We start from the raw sequence: 18,385 nt of genomic DNA on the forward strand, positions 1-18,385 counted from the left end.
AGTTCAGGCTTAGTTTTTATTTATTTCTAGTTAGTATCTTAGTGCTTGAACTTGTTTTAAATAGTTGCAAAATGTCTACCGGTAGTTTGTTTTTTATTTAGAACATGTTTTTTTAGTCAATTGAGAAATCTAACCTAACTTAAATATTCCTTTCTAACCATGAAACTCAAAATTACGACAACACATAATTTCTCATATATTTGATTTGTGTTTTTTAATGTTCGATCTAGAGACAACTTTATTAAAACTTTGATAAACGTTTGATTCCACAAGTTATTTGAATAAAGCATGTACATGGCAATATCTTTGATTAGAATTGCCCATGTCACTAAACTATCATTTTCTCAATTTGACTTAAAACATATTTTATGTTGGATTTCTTTGCAAAATGACCTGGCAACATTTTATTTATTCACCACAGTCAAGTTTTACTTGCAATTTGTGCTTGGCGAGTGTTTAATTTCGTCTCCCAGGCTTCATCTTCAACAGTTTCTGCTTTCAGACTTGAATTTAGCTTCAGCAAAAGTGGAGTCATGCTCGCAGTGGAGAGGAAACTCCATGATTCAGTCTTCAACGCATTTTACCCAAGACACCCTCAGCAATTTCCTGGTTTCCAGGCGGCTGCTAGGCCTGATAGCCCCCTGACGCGAACTGCCAGATAATCACAACCATGTATATATTTTTTAAAATTAAAAATTGAGGAGGAGGAGGAGAGACTACTTCCTCAGTGACAGGTGTTGATTAGATATGGGGTGTTGTGGCAAAATCCCCCATGCAATTTTCAGAAAGGGACTGGAGAACCGGCAGTCAAATGTGAAGGAGGATGGGTGTAGAGTACTTGATATGAGATTGAGGGGAAAGGGAGTGTATGAGAGCGGAGACAGGGTGAGGTTAGGATAATAAAAGAAATCTGCAAGGAAGCAATTCATTCTCACTCACACTTTTAAACTTCACAAATGCCCTCAGAGGTGTAAAAAAAAATCATAGATCTCCATCACACAGCAGTCCAGCTCACCTAAAACTTACCTGAGTAGCATGCATGCCATGTGAATGCTGGCGAGATGTGTCCGACACACTTAAGTGTTCTTTCATCTGCATGAATGATGAGATGTATTGATGCAGTTGTTTTGCTAGCTTGAAGGACAGCTGACTAGTTTGTATTATGCAATGTGTGTGTGTGTTTATCTGCAAGAATTGATGACCAGCTTCTTTATTTTTAATTTCACTCCTTTTGGATAAACCATAAAGAAGACATTAGGCCTCTATTCCTGAAACACCTCAGGCAGTGTAGGCATACACACAACGTCCTGTCAAAATATGATGTTTTGTGCTTATAGTGCATGCTTGTGCTAAGCTTGTTAGTCGTAATACACACCAGCAGTCCTGACTAGCAACCCTGCTCACATCACTGTTGGCACGGCCGCTTCTCCGGCAGGCACCAACCCGCCCCGGCCTGGAGCCTTTCCTGGAGCCAGCAGTCCCGGGCCAGTGGCTGATCTGTACGGCCCCACCAGCCAGGACTCCGGCGTGGGCAACTACATAAGCGCTGCTAGTCCCCAGCCCGGCTCCGGCTTCGGACACAGCATTGCTGTAAGTATTTTATACACCTCCATCCCTGTTTCCTTGTTTTCTGCCACCTAATTCCTTTACCACCTTGCCAGAGTTAGCGCTTTTAGACTCATGCAGCTGCTATTGTAGTTTTTATGGAGTGAATATTCTTTGCCATAGTTTTAGTGTCAAAAGTCCAGATTGAAAGATCCTTTGGAAAGCAAGCAGTTGGCTCAGCAGGTTGATAAAATTCCTAGTCGACCGAAATTGTGTTGACATTTAAACTAGCTGAATGTTTACACATCAAGAGGGAATTCATTTTTATATTGTACCATATTATTATATCAGTTTTATAGCATATTTGCATTTAATGTCAGATTTGTTTTAGCCCTCAGTTCACGTAATTGTGTTATAGTGTAAATACGCCCACAAAATGTGCTCAATACAATTGGCATGGAACAGTTGACCATTTTGTAGTCTCAAATGCAGCAGAAAGAAATGATCTCTGGAGTATTTTTCGTTTAGAAATGTTTATGAAATAAGTTTTTTCTTGTAAAACATACTCTTAATAATCTTTATCTATAACTGTATACTAGATTTGATCCATGCACCATACTAAATAAAATTATATTTAAATAGAATCCGGTTGCAATTTGCATAGCAATGAGGCATGCTTGTCCAAAAGGAATGAAATACCTTGCACAAAAGTGGTGCATATTTTTTTATGAATTCCCTCCACATCGTTATCTAGCTAATAAATTAAGTAGCTAATGCATTTTAAAATTAAATTTGTTTTGAAGGAATAAAATAATTTTAACACAACTAATAGGACTAAAAGAATGTGTGATATGCGGAATCAAAAGAAGCAAATACATGTGAAAGAGTACTAAATAAATCACCTCAGATATATTAGGTTGCAGTGGGTCCAAAGGTGTGATAGATGTGCATGTTTTACCCATACTAATTATCAGGAATAAGGCTATAAAAATGTCTCTTTTGAAGGCTGAAAAATGTGAAATCACAGTCTCATTAGTGCAAAGCAGGTGCCCTGGCAAATAGCTCGAGTTAGATAGCGTTGGTTTTAGCATTGCTAACATTTCTGCATTCCCACCAGCATTCCTCCCTCTCTGTCAACTTCAGGATAACAAACTGTGAACTTGTACCGGCTGTCAGCAGCAGTGTGATGTGTCAGTGTGCTTTTGTTCATGTGCCAGCCCGGAGGACAGAAATCTCACAATTAGTTCTTCTCTCATTTTCAACCCCGTATTTTGTTTCCCGCACACAATGGCTTTTTTATTTTTCGAGCAGATGATGGGCATACCAGAGGCAGCCTTTGAAAGGTCCCCCACACAAAGTGCATATGTAAATCAATAAGGCGATAATCAACTCTTGTGAGAAACCCTGTCATAAGAATATGTTGTCTTGCCCTTTGAAGCCATAGGCATTCATTATTCCTTCCGTGCATTAGTTTTTAACCTTTAACGGAGCAGAGAGATGGAGCAGGAATCAGGCGGAAGAGAAAAGGAGCAGGGCCGACTCACAGGGGGGTTGATGAGGGAGGCCGCACTAAATCACAAGCTGCCGAGGGAATTACCGGCTCCGGACGTTTTTTGAACCAGCGTCCAGATCTGCTGGAAAAATGAATAAGAGCCTTTGTATGTGAGGACACTGTTTATTGCCTATCTGCAAACACCTCTGAGTCATTCTGCTTTCAATGCCCCTTCAATCTCTTGTTTGCGAGGAAAAGCAAATTACTCGTTTTTTTCTCTCTCTCTCTCTTTCTTCTGCCCTTAAGTACAGTTTGCAAAACAGACCGGGCACTCATTAAATCTAAACGGGATTTGCAGAATAACCATGTCACCTTGCGCTTGACTTTCAGATGGAGTTTTCCTAACCTACATAGTCAAATTTAGGTTGGCCTCAAACCCTCAGAACATCTCACTAGTGATTGACAGTGTTCTAGAGGAAGAAAGACTTTTTTCTTCAGCTGTCTGACATATACTGCTGTTTCTGTTAGCCTCTGTAGCATCCTCACAAACTAAAAAGCTTTTTTATAAAAGATTTATTTCTATAAATGTATCCACCATTTTCTTACACCCCTTGACACATCTTGCGGAAATTATTGGAGTAACTTCTGTTGTGAACAAAATACGATTATTTATTTAACAAATGACTTTATACAAACCACGCTTAACCCCCAAATCTCGAATCTTTCTGCAGATATAATACAGAAAAAAAAATCTCTATGGTAATGTCTATATGTTGCCTTAATCAAAAATTTCCATTAACACTGAGTGATAATATTTCAAAGTGATTACAAATATTGTATTTACCTGCTTCAGAAACATTCCAGTAAACACTGCTAATAGGGATTAGAAGCAGAAAGGGGAGAAAATTACATTTGAAAGCAGCCGTGTGAAAACAAACCTGCAAAGAGAAGTGAGGATTTTTGGGCAGAAAAATTAGAGATTCTTAGTGCATTCCAGTGAATTATTCATGGGATGTTTCGTAAATTAAATCAAGAGAGCAGACCACAAATGCACAGTGTATGTAGTCTTTTTTTCATATTGTTACGGTGGAATACAAGAGAAGAAAGAAAATAACCAGGAGGAAAAGAATGCATTGGGTTCAGAAGAGCACTTGACTTAGTTATTCTTCTTAAACCAGGTCACATTAAAATACCAGGCGTTACGTTATTTTTCTGACGTAGGAAAATAGAACATGAAGGAAAATGTACAGCTCATTCTGTCAAACTGACGGATGAGGATTATTTGTAGTGCAACTTTCTGATTTGAAATGATATGTTTCAGTATTTTTGAGCCAAACTTCCCGAAACCGGAAGTGCCTTCCATAATATTAAAACACGGTAAGCTCTTTAGGAAACAGGTGGATACATCTGGCTAATGTTTACACTCCACAGTGTTTGGACAGAAACCTGACACAGGTGAAGTTCACAGTTCTCCTGCTCAGATTGAGGCTTATATGTGATTTCTGACAGCATTTGTCTCTTGCTTATGTTTGCTGCATGAATTGTGATTTCAGATGAATTCATTAATGTTGTTATTGTTGGCATGAATGTGGATGATTACAATATATGCAATTATTTGATCTTTGTTGAAAAGCATACTTTCCATGCTCTCTTGTTCTTTGAAAATTAAATATTTCCTTCCATTTTACTTCATTGTTTGGCAAAAAATAAAAAAATAAAAATTTAAATATGGAGAGCAGGAATACATGTAACACTTTACCCCACCCCCAGATTTTTTAGCCTAAATTAACCTCAAATATCTTTGATAACCAGCCTCTATTACATTTAACTTATGATATGAAAAATATTAAACAAGTACACTGCACAACTTGTAAGTATATAATATTTACTGCATAAATTGTTATACTGTATGATGTAACAGAAAATTTAAAATGTAATTATTTGAATAATTCTAGTGTCAGTCTACTGTTTGTATGTATTTTTTAATTTGACATTAAAAAAAAAAAAAAATATATATATATATATATATATATATATATATATACATATATATATATATATATATATATATATATATATATATATATATATATATATATATATATATACATATATATATATATATATATATATATATATATATATATATATATATATATATATATATATATATATATTAGTAGTTTAAAAAATAAAAAAAAAATTATAAAAAATTTAATTATGTCCCTAAAACCATAAATTCCTTCTTGGTTTTTTTTTTTTTTTTTTTTTGTACGCTTTTAAATTACGCGCTTAAAAACTTTTTTGCTTCATTTGCTTCCACACTGTAGCTTGTATACTGTATATATTGCAATATTTCAGTCATGCACTCTTTAAAAGTCTGGCAAAGGTCACAATCCTTTCAATAGGATTTGATGTTTGATCCAGTTCATTCAGGTATTAACATATGGGCACAATAAGTGTATTACATTTACTGAGTGTTACATTTGTTCTTGCTCTCCCCTGCTGTTCACCTAGATCAGACCGAGGGAATGATGTGGACTGATCTTTATAGTTTATATAACATTCATTCATGCTAGCAACACATGCGATGATTGAAATGACTTAAGAGTGATAGACATATTAGCCTTTTCACTCAGAATGCATACTGACACCATTACTAACTGTACACTTTTAGGGTCCTTTGATTGCGACAGCTTTTACAAATGGATACCATTGAAACCTAACAGGTGGTTGGTTGCCATCTCATTTGAGGTAGATATCCTGTACCATTTATAAAATATATATATATATATTTGATTTGTGCCTTCATAATTATGTATCTGTTCACCACTATCTTCCTGTTCCATCTGTCTATTCATTTTGATTACCTTTCATTTTGATCTCAGATGAGTTTACGTTGACTCCGTGTAGTGCTTTTCTTTTTCATCAACACTCCAGGCTTTTACAGGGCTTTTACATCTCAGACAAGGAAATTTAAACTTCATATGCAACAACCTGGTTTTCAGAAGTCTTATCTCTCGTCGAACATCTATTTTATTATTGATTCCACATGTTGAAGCCCTTTGAAAGCCTGAAAGTGTTTCCCGCTTCGCAAACACCGTAAGTGTGGCGGCTACACATTTCTCCCCCTTTACTTTTTACCGCTAGTTCCTCCTTTATCCTCCGCCTGCCTGTCTGTCATTCGACTGTTCCTTTCATGCATGATGTCTGCGAGCGCGTCTACTCAGAACTGCGCAGTTGCTTTCTTACACTGCCAGAGTTGTGTTGCGACAGCCATGGCACAGCGCGCCCGACTCACATCAACTCATATCCTCTATGAAGTGCTGTATTTGGATATTATGCACAGGTGTTGCGGCTTTGATTAGCGTGCACCTGGAAGCGAGCCCTCTTTGCTGAGAATCTGTTGACTTAGGTGCCATCTGATGTAATTCATCAGGTTTTTTGGATAAGGCACTGTTTCCGTAATCACTGCGCTTGTATAGCTAGGTCTTAAGGACTTAAAGGTGATTCTGAGTACATGCTGAGATGCCAGATATGACTAAATCAGAGACGACTCGCTTATTTAAATGCAGTGTATGTGTGGATAAGTGGATGCGCATTTATTCGGTCAAAATCCGTCCCCTATACTTAGTTAATATTTGCACCCAGACTGTTTTTTTCTGTCCTACGGTGAAGCATCAAGTGCGATTACACCAGACTCTGTGGCTCCATGGTATTTACCTGTGACCTGTCGTCTGGATAAGAGGTCTGCGGACTGCGCTTTGTTGCTCATAATCTTCCCAAAGAGCTTCTCATTTTGTCCTCGAGGCAAAACGGATGATTGATTTAATGAGCAGGTAGAATCGCTCCGTCTGTGTGGATTCTCCAAACGTTTGATTGAAGTACACGTCAGCAGTCGGAGAAAGCAACAGAGAGATTGCAGAAGCAGGTTCTTAACTTGTCATTTCCTGGTTGAATGGACATCCGAAGAGTTTCTGCATGCTTGATACACTAACATATGTGTCGTGTCTGAACCTAATGTAGATAAGACGTTTTTGTATAAAAGTGCCAATGTGTTCTGTATCTGAGCCTAAACAAGCGAACCTTAGAATGAAAAGATGCTGACGGTGGAGTGATGATTGATATAACTGACGATATAACATCTCTGCTTCAATCTTTCAGCCAGACTGAATCAATACATGGTTTATGTATAAACTAGATGTACTGTGTAGGATTGGAAGCTTCAGTTCTTCAAACACAATGTACTTCCAAAGCCGATATATGCTTTTAAAAACCTTGGATTTATTAGAAAATCAGTGTATTTGAAATTCATGTGAATTGTACAAATGTCAGAATTGATCAACTACAAGCTAAAAATAAATAAACCAATTAAAAAGAAAAAAAGGAAGAAAGAAAGAGTAAGGTTTTGGAAGTAAAATAAGTTTTCTTATAAAAAATATCAGTTAGAAAAAAAAATGCATAATGTCATTTACACTACTGTTCAAACAAAAAGGTAAGATTTTTTTTTTTCCCCCCAAATAATATTTTTTTAAATGTAATTTATTCCTGTGGTGAAAAGCTGAATTTTCATTGCTCCAGTCTTCAATGTAACATGATCCTTCAGAAATAATTCTAAGATTATCTTTTTTATTATTAAAGTATCAATATATTAATATTTTGTTTAATTTGGAAACAATAATGCATTAGTTCATTATTGTCTAATAGATAGAGAGTTGTTTGAAAGAAATGTTTTGTAAGGTTATAAATGTGTTTACTGTCACTTTGATTAAATTACTGTATAAAGTCTAATTGACCCCATACTTTTGAACAGTAGTGTATTTGTTTACGAATCTATCATTTTAGGATGTTTTTTTCCTCTCATTGGAAGATAATGAAAAATATGTTTCTGGTAGTCAAATGTGTTCAGACTTGTCTCCAGCAAGGCTCAGATGCAGCACACTTTATACACACACACACACACACACACACACAACACTTTACTGAAAGTATGGAGGATTTTTGAGCAACTTCTCTGTTTGTTTCAGCAGAGTTTATCAGGAGGCCCGGGGAAGACTGGCCGGAGTTTCTAATTGGTTCTGTGTACAGGTAAAGGCCATTAAACTTCAAGCACTACAGCGCTGAACGGGAATCTAAAGCTGAGATGGCGCCACGCGAAGAACAAACCCAAACGTCTGAATCATCTCAGAAAGAAGAAACAAAAAAACAAAAAAACAACTAAACAATCTGCTGTACTATACTGAAATCCTGGCTTTCGAATATTTGATCCTAGTGTAGCCCTGACCTTGAATTAGGATTTAATTTTATTCTTTTCCTTTACTGTTTTTCCTTTTAGAAACATTTTAGTCATCTTTTATTGTGTACACGTTGAATCAACCGACGTTTGTTTGAGTTTCTAGATGTTCTTCATTGTTCTTGAATGTTCTCTGATGAGAGCGACTATGTAAACATAAAATGTCATTTTTTTTTTTGTTCTGTTTTGGTAGTAATATTCCAATAGCGGTTTTGTTTCACAGCCCTCGTCTATCACTTTTTACACAAGCAAGAAATCGGATTGAAATGACTCCGCTTGAAAAGGTGACATTTCTAATTCAAGCCTAAACCGCAATGAGTGGGTAACTCAAAAAAATCTTAGTAGCTCTGTTCTATGTTTATCGTGATGTCTTGTTAACCATGATTACCTATTTTGGGCAATAAGAGGACTACAATATTTTCACAGTCCTTTTTTATAAATGTCATTTTTGTTGTCGATGAAAAAAAAAATGAAAAAAAAGCTTTCCTTTTAATACTTTGTGAAATGAGATTTAAAAAGAAAAGAATTCTGAAACTGTATATATTATTCTGTTCACTGCATCAAACTGTTTCTGAGAGAGAACCATATTTTTGTGATGGTGTCATAGAGGTTGTATCGTGCGCAAGCCGAAATATGTCAGTTCAAAAATATCTTCGAGGCTCAATGCAGTAACCGAGGTCCATCTGTAGCACAAAGGCCGTGATTTACCCCAGTACGGACGAAATTCAATCGAACACTGTTAGCTCGCTTTGTAAATACCGTCGGCTTTACAACTGTGCAGGTGTTATACCAGCATATGGATTAGATAGTACGTTTAAGATGTGCACAGCTTACAAAGAGAATATACTTCACAAGGTATACACAAATCAGCATTGTAACAAAAGATAACAAATCACAACAAAATCCAAAGCACACATGAACTATGATTTCAAACCGTGTCGAGACATTTCATGTTTAGCGTTTCATTTGGCGTTCTGGCGTGAGCTTCTTTTTCCCATCGCGTGTCGCCGCCGAACGATTCGAATAACACAGGCAATATTTCAAAGTGTTTTGAAATTGCTCTACGATTAGGAAAACCCCATCTTTTCTACCATTACCTCAGTCCTGTGAGAAAGACTTTAAAGGAGATTACAAATTAATTTATTTTAGCCTGAGACAGATATTGAGAAAGATATTAAAGTGTTGTTTTGAAATTAAGTAAATCATTGCACTGTGAGAGAGAATTTATCATTTTCTATTTGCACATGTGAACTGACAGTCTCTAACGTGGGTCGCGTGAAGGACCGCTGTGGAAGCCGCTCGTTTCTTTCCACACGGGATAACACTTACGAATCTGGAGTCTTGGCTTGCATTGATTCAAAGACTGTACTTTGAAATAATCTCTTATTCTAGAAGATCAGAGATGACAGATGAGTTTATTGGTAGCAATAGTTCATTTCCTCAGAAACACTGAAACTGATTGAAACCAGTAGCTGCTACACACATTTGTTGTACATGTGGGGACTGGATTTGATGAGACACAAATGGCATTTAGAAATATGAACTGACTGATGTATGCTGTTATTCAATCTTGTTGAAAATGTTTGATTTGCATTTATTTAAAAAAAAATTGTGTTTTTTGTTCATTTCACTAAACTAACAGGCGAGGCAGAATGCTGGATTCTTTCTCAAGAAGGAGACGTGATAAAAGTAATGATAAAAAAAAAACTGAAAAATATGAACTTTGTGCTAACTGTTTGAGCTGTTTTAAAAAAGACAAACGTATAAAAAAAAAAGAAAGAAAGAAAATTATCCCGAACATGTTTTGAATTTAAATGGGGATGGATTTTTATCAATATTTTTGTGGATGTTAATGATTATACTAAATATAACTGACAATAATACAGATATTATGTACTGTATTTATCAATCGTTTCTCTTCATTCCCTGTCACCTCATTCAGTAATCTTATGTTGATCATTGTATTTTAGTAGTGTGTAAAAAAAAAAAAAGAAAAAAAGAAGAAGAAAAAAACAGGAATATGACTTTACCTTGTAAAAGAGTGCTGTCTTGATGCCAGTGTAGTGGTCTATACACTTCTTGGTTGGTATTTTTCACATTTCCCCCCTCATTCTCCTTTTGTCGTTTTGCCCTTTCTCTATATCTCACTCTCTCTTTAGTGAGTAGTTGTAGGTGTTATGTACTTAATGTTAAGATGTAGAGGTATTCATTAGCAATCGTAGGACCAGTAAGGATAGAACTTTCTCTTTATAATCATTTAAAGACAAAAAGACAAAAAATGCTGAGCGTTATTTTCATAGTAATTTTTTTTTTCTTGTTTTTTTTTTTCTCCTTTTTGTTCCACTGTTTTGCTGGTCTCACATGGTTTCAACTAACCAAAGCTCTCACTGATGAAATCGAGGAGAAAGAAATTGCTGTACGACAGAATGGTAATCAAGGCATTAATTGGATCCCCACCCTTGAATGTTTTAAAAGGGGTGTGCCATACTACCTTAAATGCTAACGCTAGATATGCAAAACCATTTAACTTTCTTTTTTAAGAGGGACGCAAGCTATAATTATGATTTTATTACATGAATGAAAAATTCATTTTTTTTTTAGTAAGTAATGATGATACGAGTTAATCATTATAGATATGGATAAAACTGTCAAAGGTTTTTGATATTTATACTCATCCAAAAAAAAAAAAATCCCAGTGGCCTACGGCAAAAAAACAAACATTTTTTTTTATTCATTTTTATGCCTGGATTAACACATACTTTAGTTTTGAGTCACCGGGGACATAGAATATGATTGTTTTTTTGTGCTTTTTAATTGCATTGCCAGCTTTTCATTTTAATTCAGCATCTACGTTCGATACCAGACAGCATGTGACACTAATTAGCTTGACTTTAGTGTGAAACCAGTGTCACTCTGAATCTGTATTCCTGAATCACATCTGTTCTCAGGGATATCAAACATGAGCCACCTTCACAAGGGAGATTTTTATGCTACTAGTGAGTTACGATCAGCACAACTTTTAATGAAAGGTGTCTAACTCAAGTTTATTCAGTACATTTGAGCTCAATTTAAAGGTGCTGTCGGGATGAAACGTGCACAGCATTTTCTTACTGAAGACATCTTTTTAAACTGCAACACTAGGTGGTTAGTTCTTCTGAGTTGGATGTCTCTTTCTTAACAAGTTGAGTATGCAGCATCCATTTAGGTCTTGGTGCACATTTAGGTGGTGAGTGATAAAGGCAAATGTTTTAACAGCAGATGAAGCACATTTCCCTTCTGCTGTGACTCTCGATTAAAATGAAGGTTGGCAACTCTTTTAAACAGCTTCTTTTTTTTATCCGTATCCGTTAGCTTACCCCATAATTTGATCTTGTAGCTTGGACTTTAAGGTAGCATGGCTCTGTTGCCATCATTTTGTTTTCCATGGACAGCAGTTTACAGCGGATGAATGTTACACATCTTGCTAGACTAGTTAAATCATTGGAAAATTGTTGGTTTAAAAAAATATTAAAATGAAAAAAGAAAATGACCTGGAAGGTGTTGAGTGATTTTGGGAGTGAACTACCGTATCCATTTACACTTGAATTTTGCGGCAAGTGCTAGGCAATGGCCAAAACGATCACCCCACTAATAAAGCAGTGAAACGTTCCACACTGTAATGTCTAGTGTACAGTATACTTGTATACATATACAACATATATATGTATAGTGTATATATCTCTGTTAAATTGTTATAACTGTCTCATGACTTCTCATCGTAGGTGAACTGATGCTAGTGTTGGTTTCATTGGCTGTTGAATCATGTCGTGTACCTGGAGGCCCGCTAGTAGTTATAGCTGTGTAAACCTGACGATGGGGACGGTACGGTTAATATGGTGTCTTTAGGTCTTATTTTTGACACTCGTCTCCCATTTTCTCCTGAGGCCTCGGCCTCTTGATTGCCTTGTCCATTCCTAACACTTGCCCATTTTTTAATGTTAACGGACTTTTTACCACGAGAACTGACTGAACGGACTGACGTCTGAAAGCATCTTTCAGGTCTTCTTGTATGGCTTGCTCAAGCCCTGTTGTAAAATAAACTAAAGTGGATGGGGGTCTCTCACATCTCAGATGTGGAAAGTATAATTTTATATTTGTATTTTCAAATAATAATGATAATAATAATAATAAAAAATGTTTGTGAAAGGTTTCCATCCTCTACTGTGGTCCAGAAATCAATGTGTTTGTCTGGAAAAGATAAAAAAAAAAGTAATAAAAATACAAAAAATACAAATAAAATAAAAGAGTTTTGAACCATTTCACTCATGGTTTTTATTTTCAACTTTTTCAAGCAATTGATTTGTGATTCAAAAGAAATGAATATACCTGCAAAAGATTGTATGCCAGAACATGCACAACGATTAAAATGCACAAAGTTGAATACAGAGCCCAACAGCTCTTGTGTAAGTTTGTTTTCATTCTCTTTTCATTCTGTTTGCATCCATAAATATGATTCAGTCTTGTTAAAGGCTACGCACATAGTGAGATGCATCTTATATCATTTTAGAAATACTTCATTAGAGTAATGCTGGTCATATATATGTTCTGAAAGGGTCACAGGCATGAAATAAATGGGTCATTCCATTAAAATCAGTGCCTTTTGCTTCCCTAAGAAATAATAAAAAATAGATTTAATATAATAAATAAATGTGCAGTTTAAATCAGTATTACATAAAAGTTGTAAAAATATATATATTATTGTAAATAATTTAAATAGCATCTATGCTGATAAGGCTAAGGTTTTTGGGCCGTCCCTCATTTAGATTTTTCTTTTTCAGCAGGACATTTTATTTGCAAAATGAAGGTAAAATTATATACAAAATTACGTTAGCATATTTTTCTAAATATAGTCTAATTGTTAAGCATTGTTTTTTTCATAAGTATGCATATTTTCTATAAAATATAAATAGTTTTATTGGTGTCCCCTGATTTCATGCCATTAAAAAAAATCTTGTAAAATAATGTACATTCAAGACATAATTTCTGGGAGGTTACATCGTTACGCTGTAATTGATAAACTCTTTATGAGAAGCGTCGTCACTTTCAAAAAGGTGACTCATTCTATTTTGATCGCTTCTGTAGACAGCAGTGGTTATATCCAACCTATAAACTTTTATTCCAGTACTTCTGTGATTATTTGAATGTTTCATGAATTCTATTCTCTATGTATTCTATAAATAGACGGCAGCAACTTTAACTTGAAACATTAAATTACATTGGGTTTTTTTTTTCAGACTCATGGTGGGAAAAATTGTGATATCTATTTTAAAAATAGAATATTGGTACAATATAGTTAATATAAATATTACAAATAATACTACTTTCTAAAGAAATTTTTGAATTATATTTTCTCAATAATATTTAGTTTGAATGCATTTTTTGCATCAATATAGCAAAACAAACCTTTTTTTTCACTTTATATATATATGTAATTTTAAATAGGATGAGCAAGACTTAGATAAGTAATATACTGTATTTCTAAATCTGCAAATATTGTCTTAAAGTCTGATTATGCAAATTGTAATTTGTGGCCCTTCGCATTTTATGTAGTTTAAAAGTACCCCTGCCCTGATGCTTGTGTCGGTAACAGGGTTGACAAAAAAATACCAAAACATGAAGTAAAAAAATAATAAATTACACAGCCTGAGTTGGCAATTTCTTGTCATTTTGTACATTTCATGGATGATATATATATATATATATATATATATATATATATATATATAATGATTAAACATATTTTTTTTACTTTTTCCAAGTGGAAAAGGCACCGATTTCATGGAATGACCCAAATACATTTCAACAAAAAAAATGCATTGATAGAATAATGACATAAATAGGCTTAAGAGGAACAAGTGTCTTTTATTGTTGGTTTCCAAGTATGTGCCCATTATTGTATTTTTGGCACTAATTCATCTTTTACTTGGTAGAAGCAGCTAGATTAGACGCATGCCAACACAGACAGAGTTCTTGACATGCCCTCATCCTTGAAAACATGAACTAAACTATGCAAGGTAATACAAATATATTAAATACAAGTTCACTTGCCAAGAGGATAAACATGGTTTCTGAACACATTGTTATGTGCGGTGATTTAATAGCTGCCATGAGCACAAAACCAAATTCATTTGACATTTAGAAAACAAACGATCCAACTATAATGACTATAAATTGCACTTCTCTGTTGTTTATGTATTTATAAAATTGTCGGTTTTGAAATTCTGCACATTTATTTTTTTGTTTATAATCTTGCATATTGTTGGGCCTGTGCAGTTTATGGTAACATTAACTGCATATTAATATTTAAAAATGTTTGGTTGTATCAGAATGTTACTATTTAAATAATCTGGTACTGTGTTGGCTCTCCATTTGATGTCCATTTTATGAGCCTAAAATATGAAGATTGTTTTAATTAAGTGAAATAACTCTTATAGCGATCTTTATAAAATGTTTTAAAATGAGTAGTGAGACATTAACATTTAATCACCAGAAAAAAAAGTGAAATCTTTATGTAACACCATAGACAAAAAGAATTCCTAATTGGTTCAAATAAAGCTCAAGAGGTCAGAATTGAAGTTGATAGCCTCATGCTAGGCTCTTTGGCTTCAATATCTCTGCTACTGAAATTACACTGCTACATGTTTTGGTTGTTTGAGTTGGTTTCAACTATAACAATTGCTACATCTCGATTTGGACTGTTTTTGTCTTACATTCCTAATTACAAATGTTTTAGAGTGCAGGATAAAAAAAAAAAAAAAAGACTTAAGAAACAAATAGAGGAATGTTCAGGGGGAAAACAAGATTTCAGAAACAACACCCTTTCATACATTTGTCCCCAAGACGTCCTGTACACAGAATCCAATCAGACAGTCCTATTGTTGTGCGGTACGTTTGTGTCTTCCAGAGCCTAATCAAGAGATGTTTCAAGCGGGATGAAAAATGCAATGTGTGCAGGCTGGCAGAAATTAATGTCATTTTTAATTTGAGTCGCTGTCCCATTCTCAAATGTGAAATTGCCTTGCTGAATGTAAGGTGTGACAGCTATTATAAATGTGTGGAAATCCATCTTCCACCCTGCCTCCTCTCTCTCTCTCTCTCTGTCCTGGATGAGCAAGCTCTCTTCATACAGTCACTATCACTGTAGCTGTCCACCCACACACTTCACTGCAGCCCTTGGATAGTGTCATGACTCATTGTGTTCACTGTTTGCTGGAGAGAAATACTGAGAGAAATCTCAGCTTCCCTCTTATCAGGAGACCACTTAGACAGGAGAGCTGCAGCACTGCATCCTAACCTGTTCAATCGCAGAAAAAAAATCACGATTCTGTCAAACAGGTCCTCTGAAAGCATGGGGATCTCGTAGAAAGGAAGGGGGAGTCTCTTTGTGTCGTATATATGTAGTCGAGAGCAGGTGTTTGCCACTTGTAGTAGTAGTATGGGAAAAGCTGGTTATTATCTTAGTAAAAAGCACAAGTCCCAGTGATGGGAGTCATGAATTAATGTTAAACCCCACCCCAATATACACAGGTTATGTGCAAGTTAGTCCCTTCCGAAAACTGTCTGTGTACATCGCGGTGTCACAATGGGGTTAATTGTACCTGGAGACCTTTGTGTCAAGATGCCTAGCAACAAAACACTGGCGTGGGTATCAGCTAACTTAAGTTCACCAATTAAATTGTTTGAAAAATGACTGCAGGTGTCGGGAACGATCTCCAGAGAGCTCATTTGGAGAGTTCTGGGTTCTCCGGTGTATTTTTAAGACAGAGCTGCCCTACCTTTAAGGTCTGCCGGTGTTTGGAAGAATATCACAGGCTCCCCTCCCCTCCCAAAGCCTCTCGGAGAAGTGTTTTAGTAACTCACTCAGCTTTACACGGGGCTTTTATAAACAGAAGAAAGAACTCCGAGGGGGTTTTGCAGCTACAGTTATGTTCTTGTTGGTGTTTGTTTAACACGCGGTGCTCTGGTTCTGATTGGTCGACTGCAGCATTCTAAAGTGGATATTATTTTAAATAGTTCCAGTTCTTGAATTTGATTGGCTGACAAGGAGCATTGTTGGCTGTAAGAGAGTAGTCCAACATAAATGAAGCTGTTCACTTTATGAAGGCCCATTCACAACAAATACTGCAAGAACTGATGAACAATAAAAAACATTTACATCCATTTAGAAGTTTTAAAGAGCTCAGGAATTTAAAGCGGCAGACCGTAATGTGCTTGAAATACTGTGTAGACCCTATTGATAGTTATTGTTTTTGGTGTGACGGCCTTAACTCCGTATTTTCACGTTCCAGTGATGGCTGTAGGTACTCCTTCAGCAGGTTACATTGATACACCAGTAAGTGTCAACAAATAATTGTCTTTATGAGAGTGAATCATTAGTTTAAAAACTGATTCATTCACACAAGATTTATTTAGGCTTTCATTCATGTGATAAAGTGACTTGTCTTTATGATTGAATCATTCACTTAAAGCTGCGGTAGGGAACTTTTGGCGCTCTAGCGGTTAATAAACAGAACTGCTTGCGTCTTGCGGAAGAACATCGTAGCCGGAACTACTTCTCTCTGTTTATGTCTATGAAGAATCACAAAGGTACTGGGTTACTCCGCCGCGGTACCCCCGAAGCAATCTAAAATAGTCCGAATATAAACACTTATTATAGGTGCACCCTAGTGATTCAGGACAAACTAAAAACACGGTTTGGAAAATGGATTTATGGTGTACTCGCTTATTATATACATTTTTCTAAATTTTTAACACAAACAAAGCTACGGACCGCAGCTCTGATTGGTTGTTTTTTACCGGGAGCGGTCTGTAACTGCAAATGGTAATAGGACCACTGGGAGGAGCCAGAGGAGCTTGATTTTTTCACAGATTATCTGTCTCATATTCTACTGTCAGGACATAATGACAGGTTTAACAAATATGTAAAAAATATATATTTACAAAAGTTACCTACTGCAGCTTTAATCAATGCTGTGGCTCCTTTTTAAACTGTTGGTGGATAAAAAATAAACACTGACAATAGTGTTTCACCAAGTAAGCCTACATAGACCCAATATTGTCTTTAAAATGTAAGTTACTCACTATCAAATTCCTGTTTATTGAGCTGTTCTACTCATATAAAGTCATTTCAACTCAGTCAATCATGATTCCATGTCCATATGTAATTGGGATCTGTCTATTAAGAAGAATAATATGCAATAAACTGTACATTAATGTATAATCAGCCGATCATTATCATGAAATAAACCCCTTCAGGGAGAGACAAGACCCGTTCACGCTGTCAGGGTTTATTTTGTGATAATGACCAGCATTATATACCAGTTGTGGTCCATTATTTAGAGCTCTCCTGATTGAATTTCAATGCATGATCAAACTGTAATTAACAGCAGGGTCTCTAATTACTCAGCAGGTGTACAGTGCTTGATAAATGATCTTATTACAGTGTCACTAGCAATGTGCAGGCCAAAGTTGTAAAATCAGATCGTTTCCACTAGAGTTTGTCCACCCACCATGCCTCTTCATATCCACAGTGGAAACTGAATTTTTAGCAGATAGCACTTTATAAGTAGGTTGTTGATGAAAAACATAATGGCGTCCTCATCACTCGTTCCTCTCGGCTGAGCGATCGATGACCGAAAGAGTTCTGCGACTTTCACAGAATGGATATCCGCAATCGTTTGAGGTGTCAGGAGCAGCGCGAGGGTTCGGATGTGATCATGCATTAACATCAAGAGCGATCAGGGAGACGGAGACCGTCCCGTTCTGAATGAACCCAGACAGTTTCTCAGGATTAGAAACCTGTTCAGCCCCTTGTCTTTGCTGATGAGTATTTGACTTCTAACTGCGAGACATCCCAATCATCTCCACTCCCCCAATACTCCAATCAGAGCCTCATTAGCATCTGACACTACCTGTCATTAACAAAGCTCTCTAATTAGGAGCCAATCAGCCCTCTCAGGAGCCCTCTTCTGAATGATGTGTGTTTAAAGCAGGAGCACGCGATGAGCTCCGATTGC

General features: G+C 36.0%; 1 protein-coding gene across 11 annotated transcripts in view; it reads left to right on the forward strand.

Annotated features, from left to right (window-relative positions):
* Window positions 1-12,762, forward strand: part of msi2b (musashi RNA-binding protein 2b) — a 251,834-nt gene extending 239,072 nt beyond the window's left edge. For 7 of the 11 annotated variants that reach the window (XM_052575397.1, XM_052575394.1, XM_052575402.1 and 4 more), the window contains 3 exons: window positions 1,436-1,590; window positions 5,715-5,791; window positions 8,068-12,762. In XM_052575397.1, the coding sequence (XP_052431357.1) occupies window positions 1,436-1,590; window positions 5,715-5,756 (197 nt within the window). In that variant the 3' untranslated portion in view covers window positions 5,757-5,791; window positions 8,068-12,762. Of the gene's footprint in view, window positions 1-1,435; window positions 1,591-5,714; window positions 5,792-8,064 lie in introns of all 11 variants that reach the window. The other 4 variants (XM_052575395.1, XM_052575398.1, XM_052575396.1 and 1 more) reach the window with 3 other exon arrangements.
* The last annotated feature ends 5,623 nt before the right edge of the window (window positions 12,763-18,385 follow it).

This window comes from Carassius gibelio, chromosome B15 (assembly GCF_023724105.1).
Source record: "Carassius gibelio isolate Cgi1373 ecotype wild population from Czech Republic chromosome B15, carGib1.2-hapl.c, whole genome shotgun sequence".
Classification (NCBI taxonomy): domain Eukaryota; kingdom Metazoa; phylum Chordata; class Actinopteri; order Cypriniformes; family Cyprinidae; genus Carassius; species Carassius gibelio.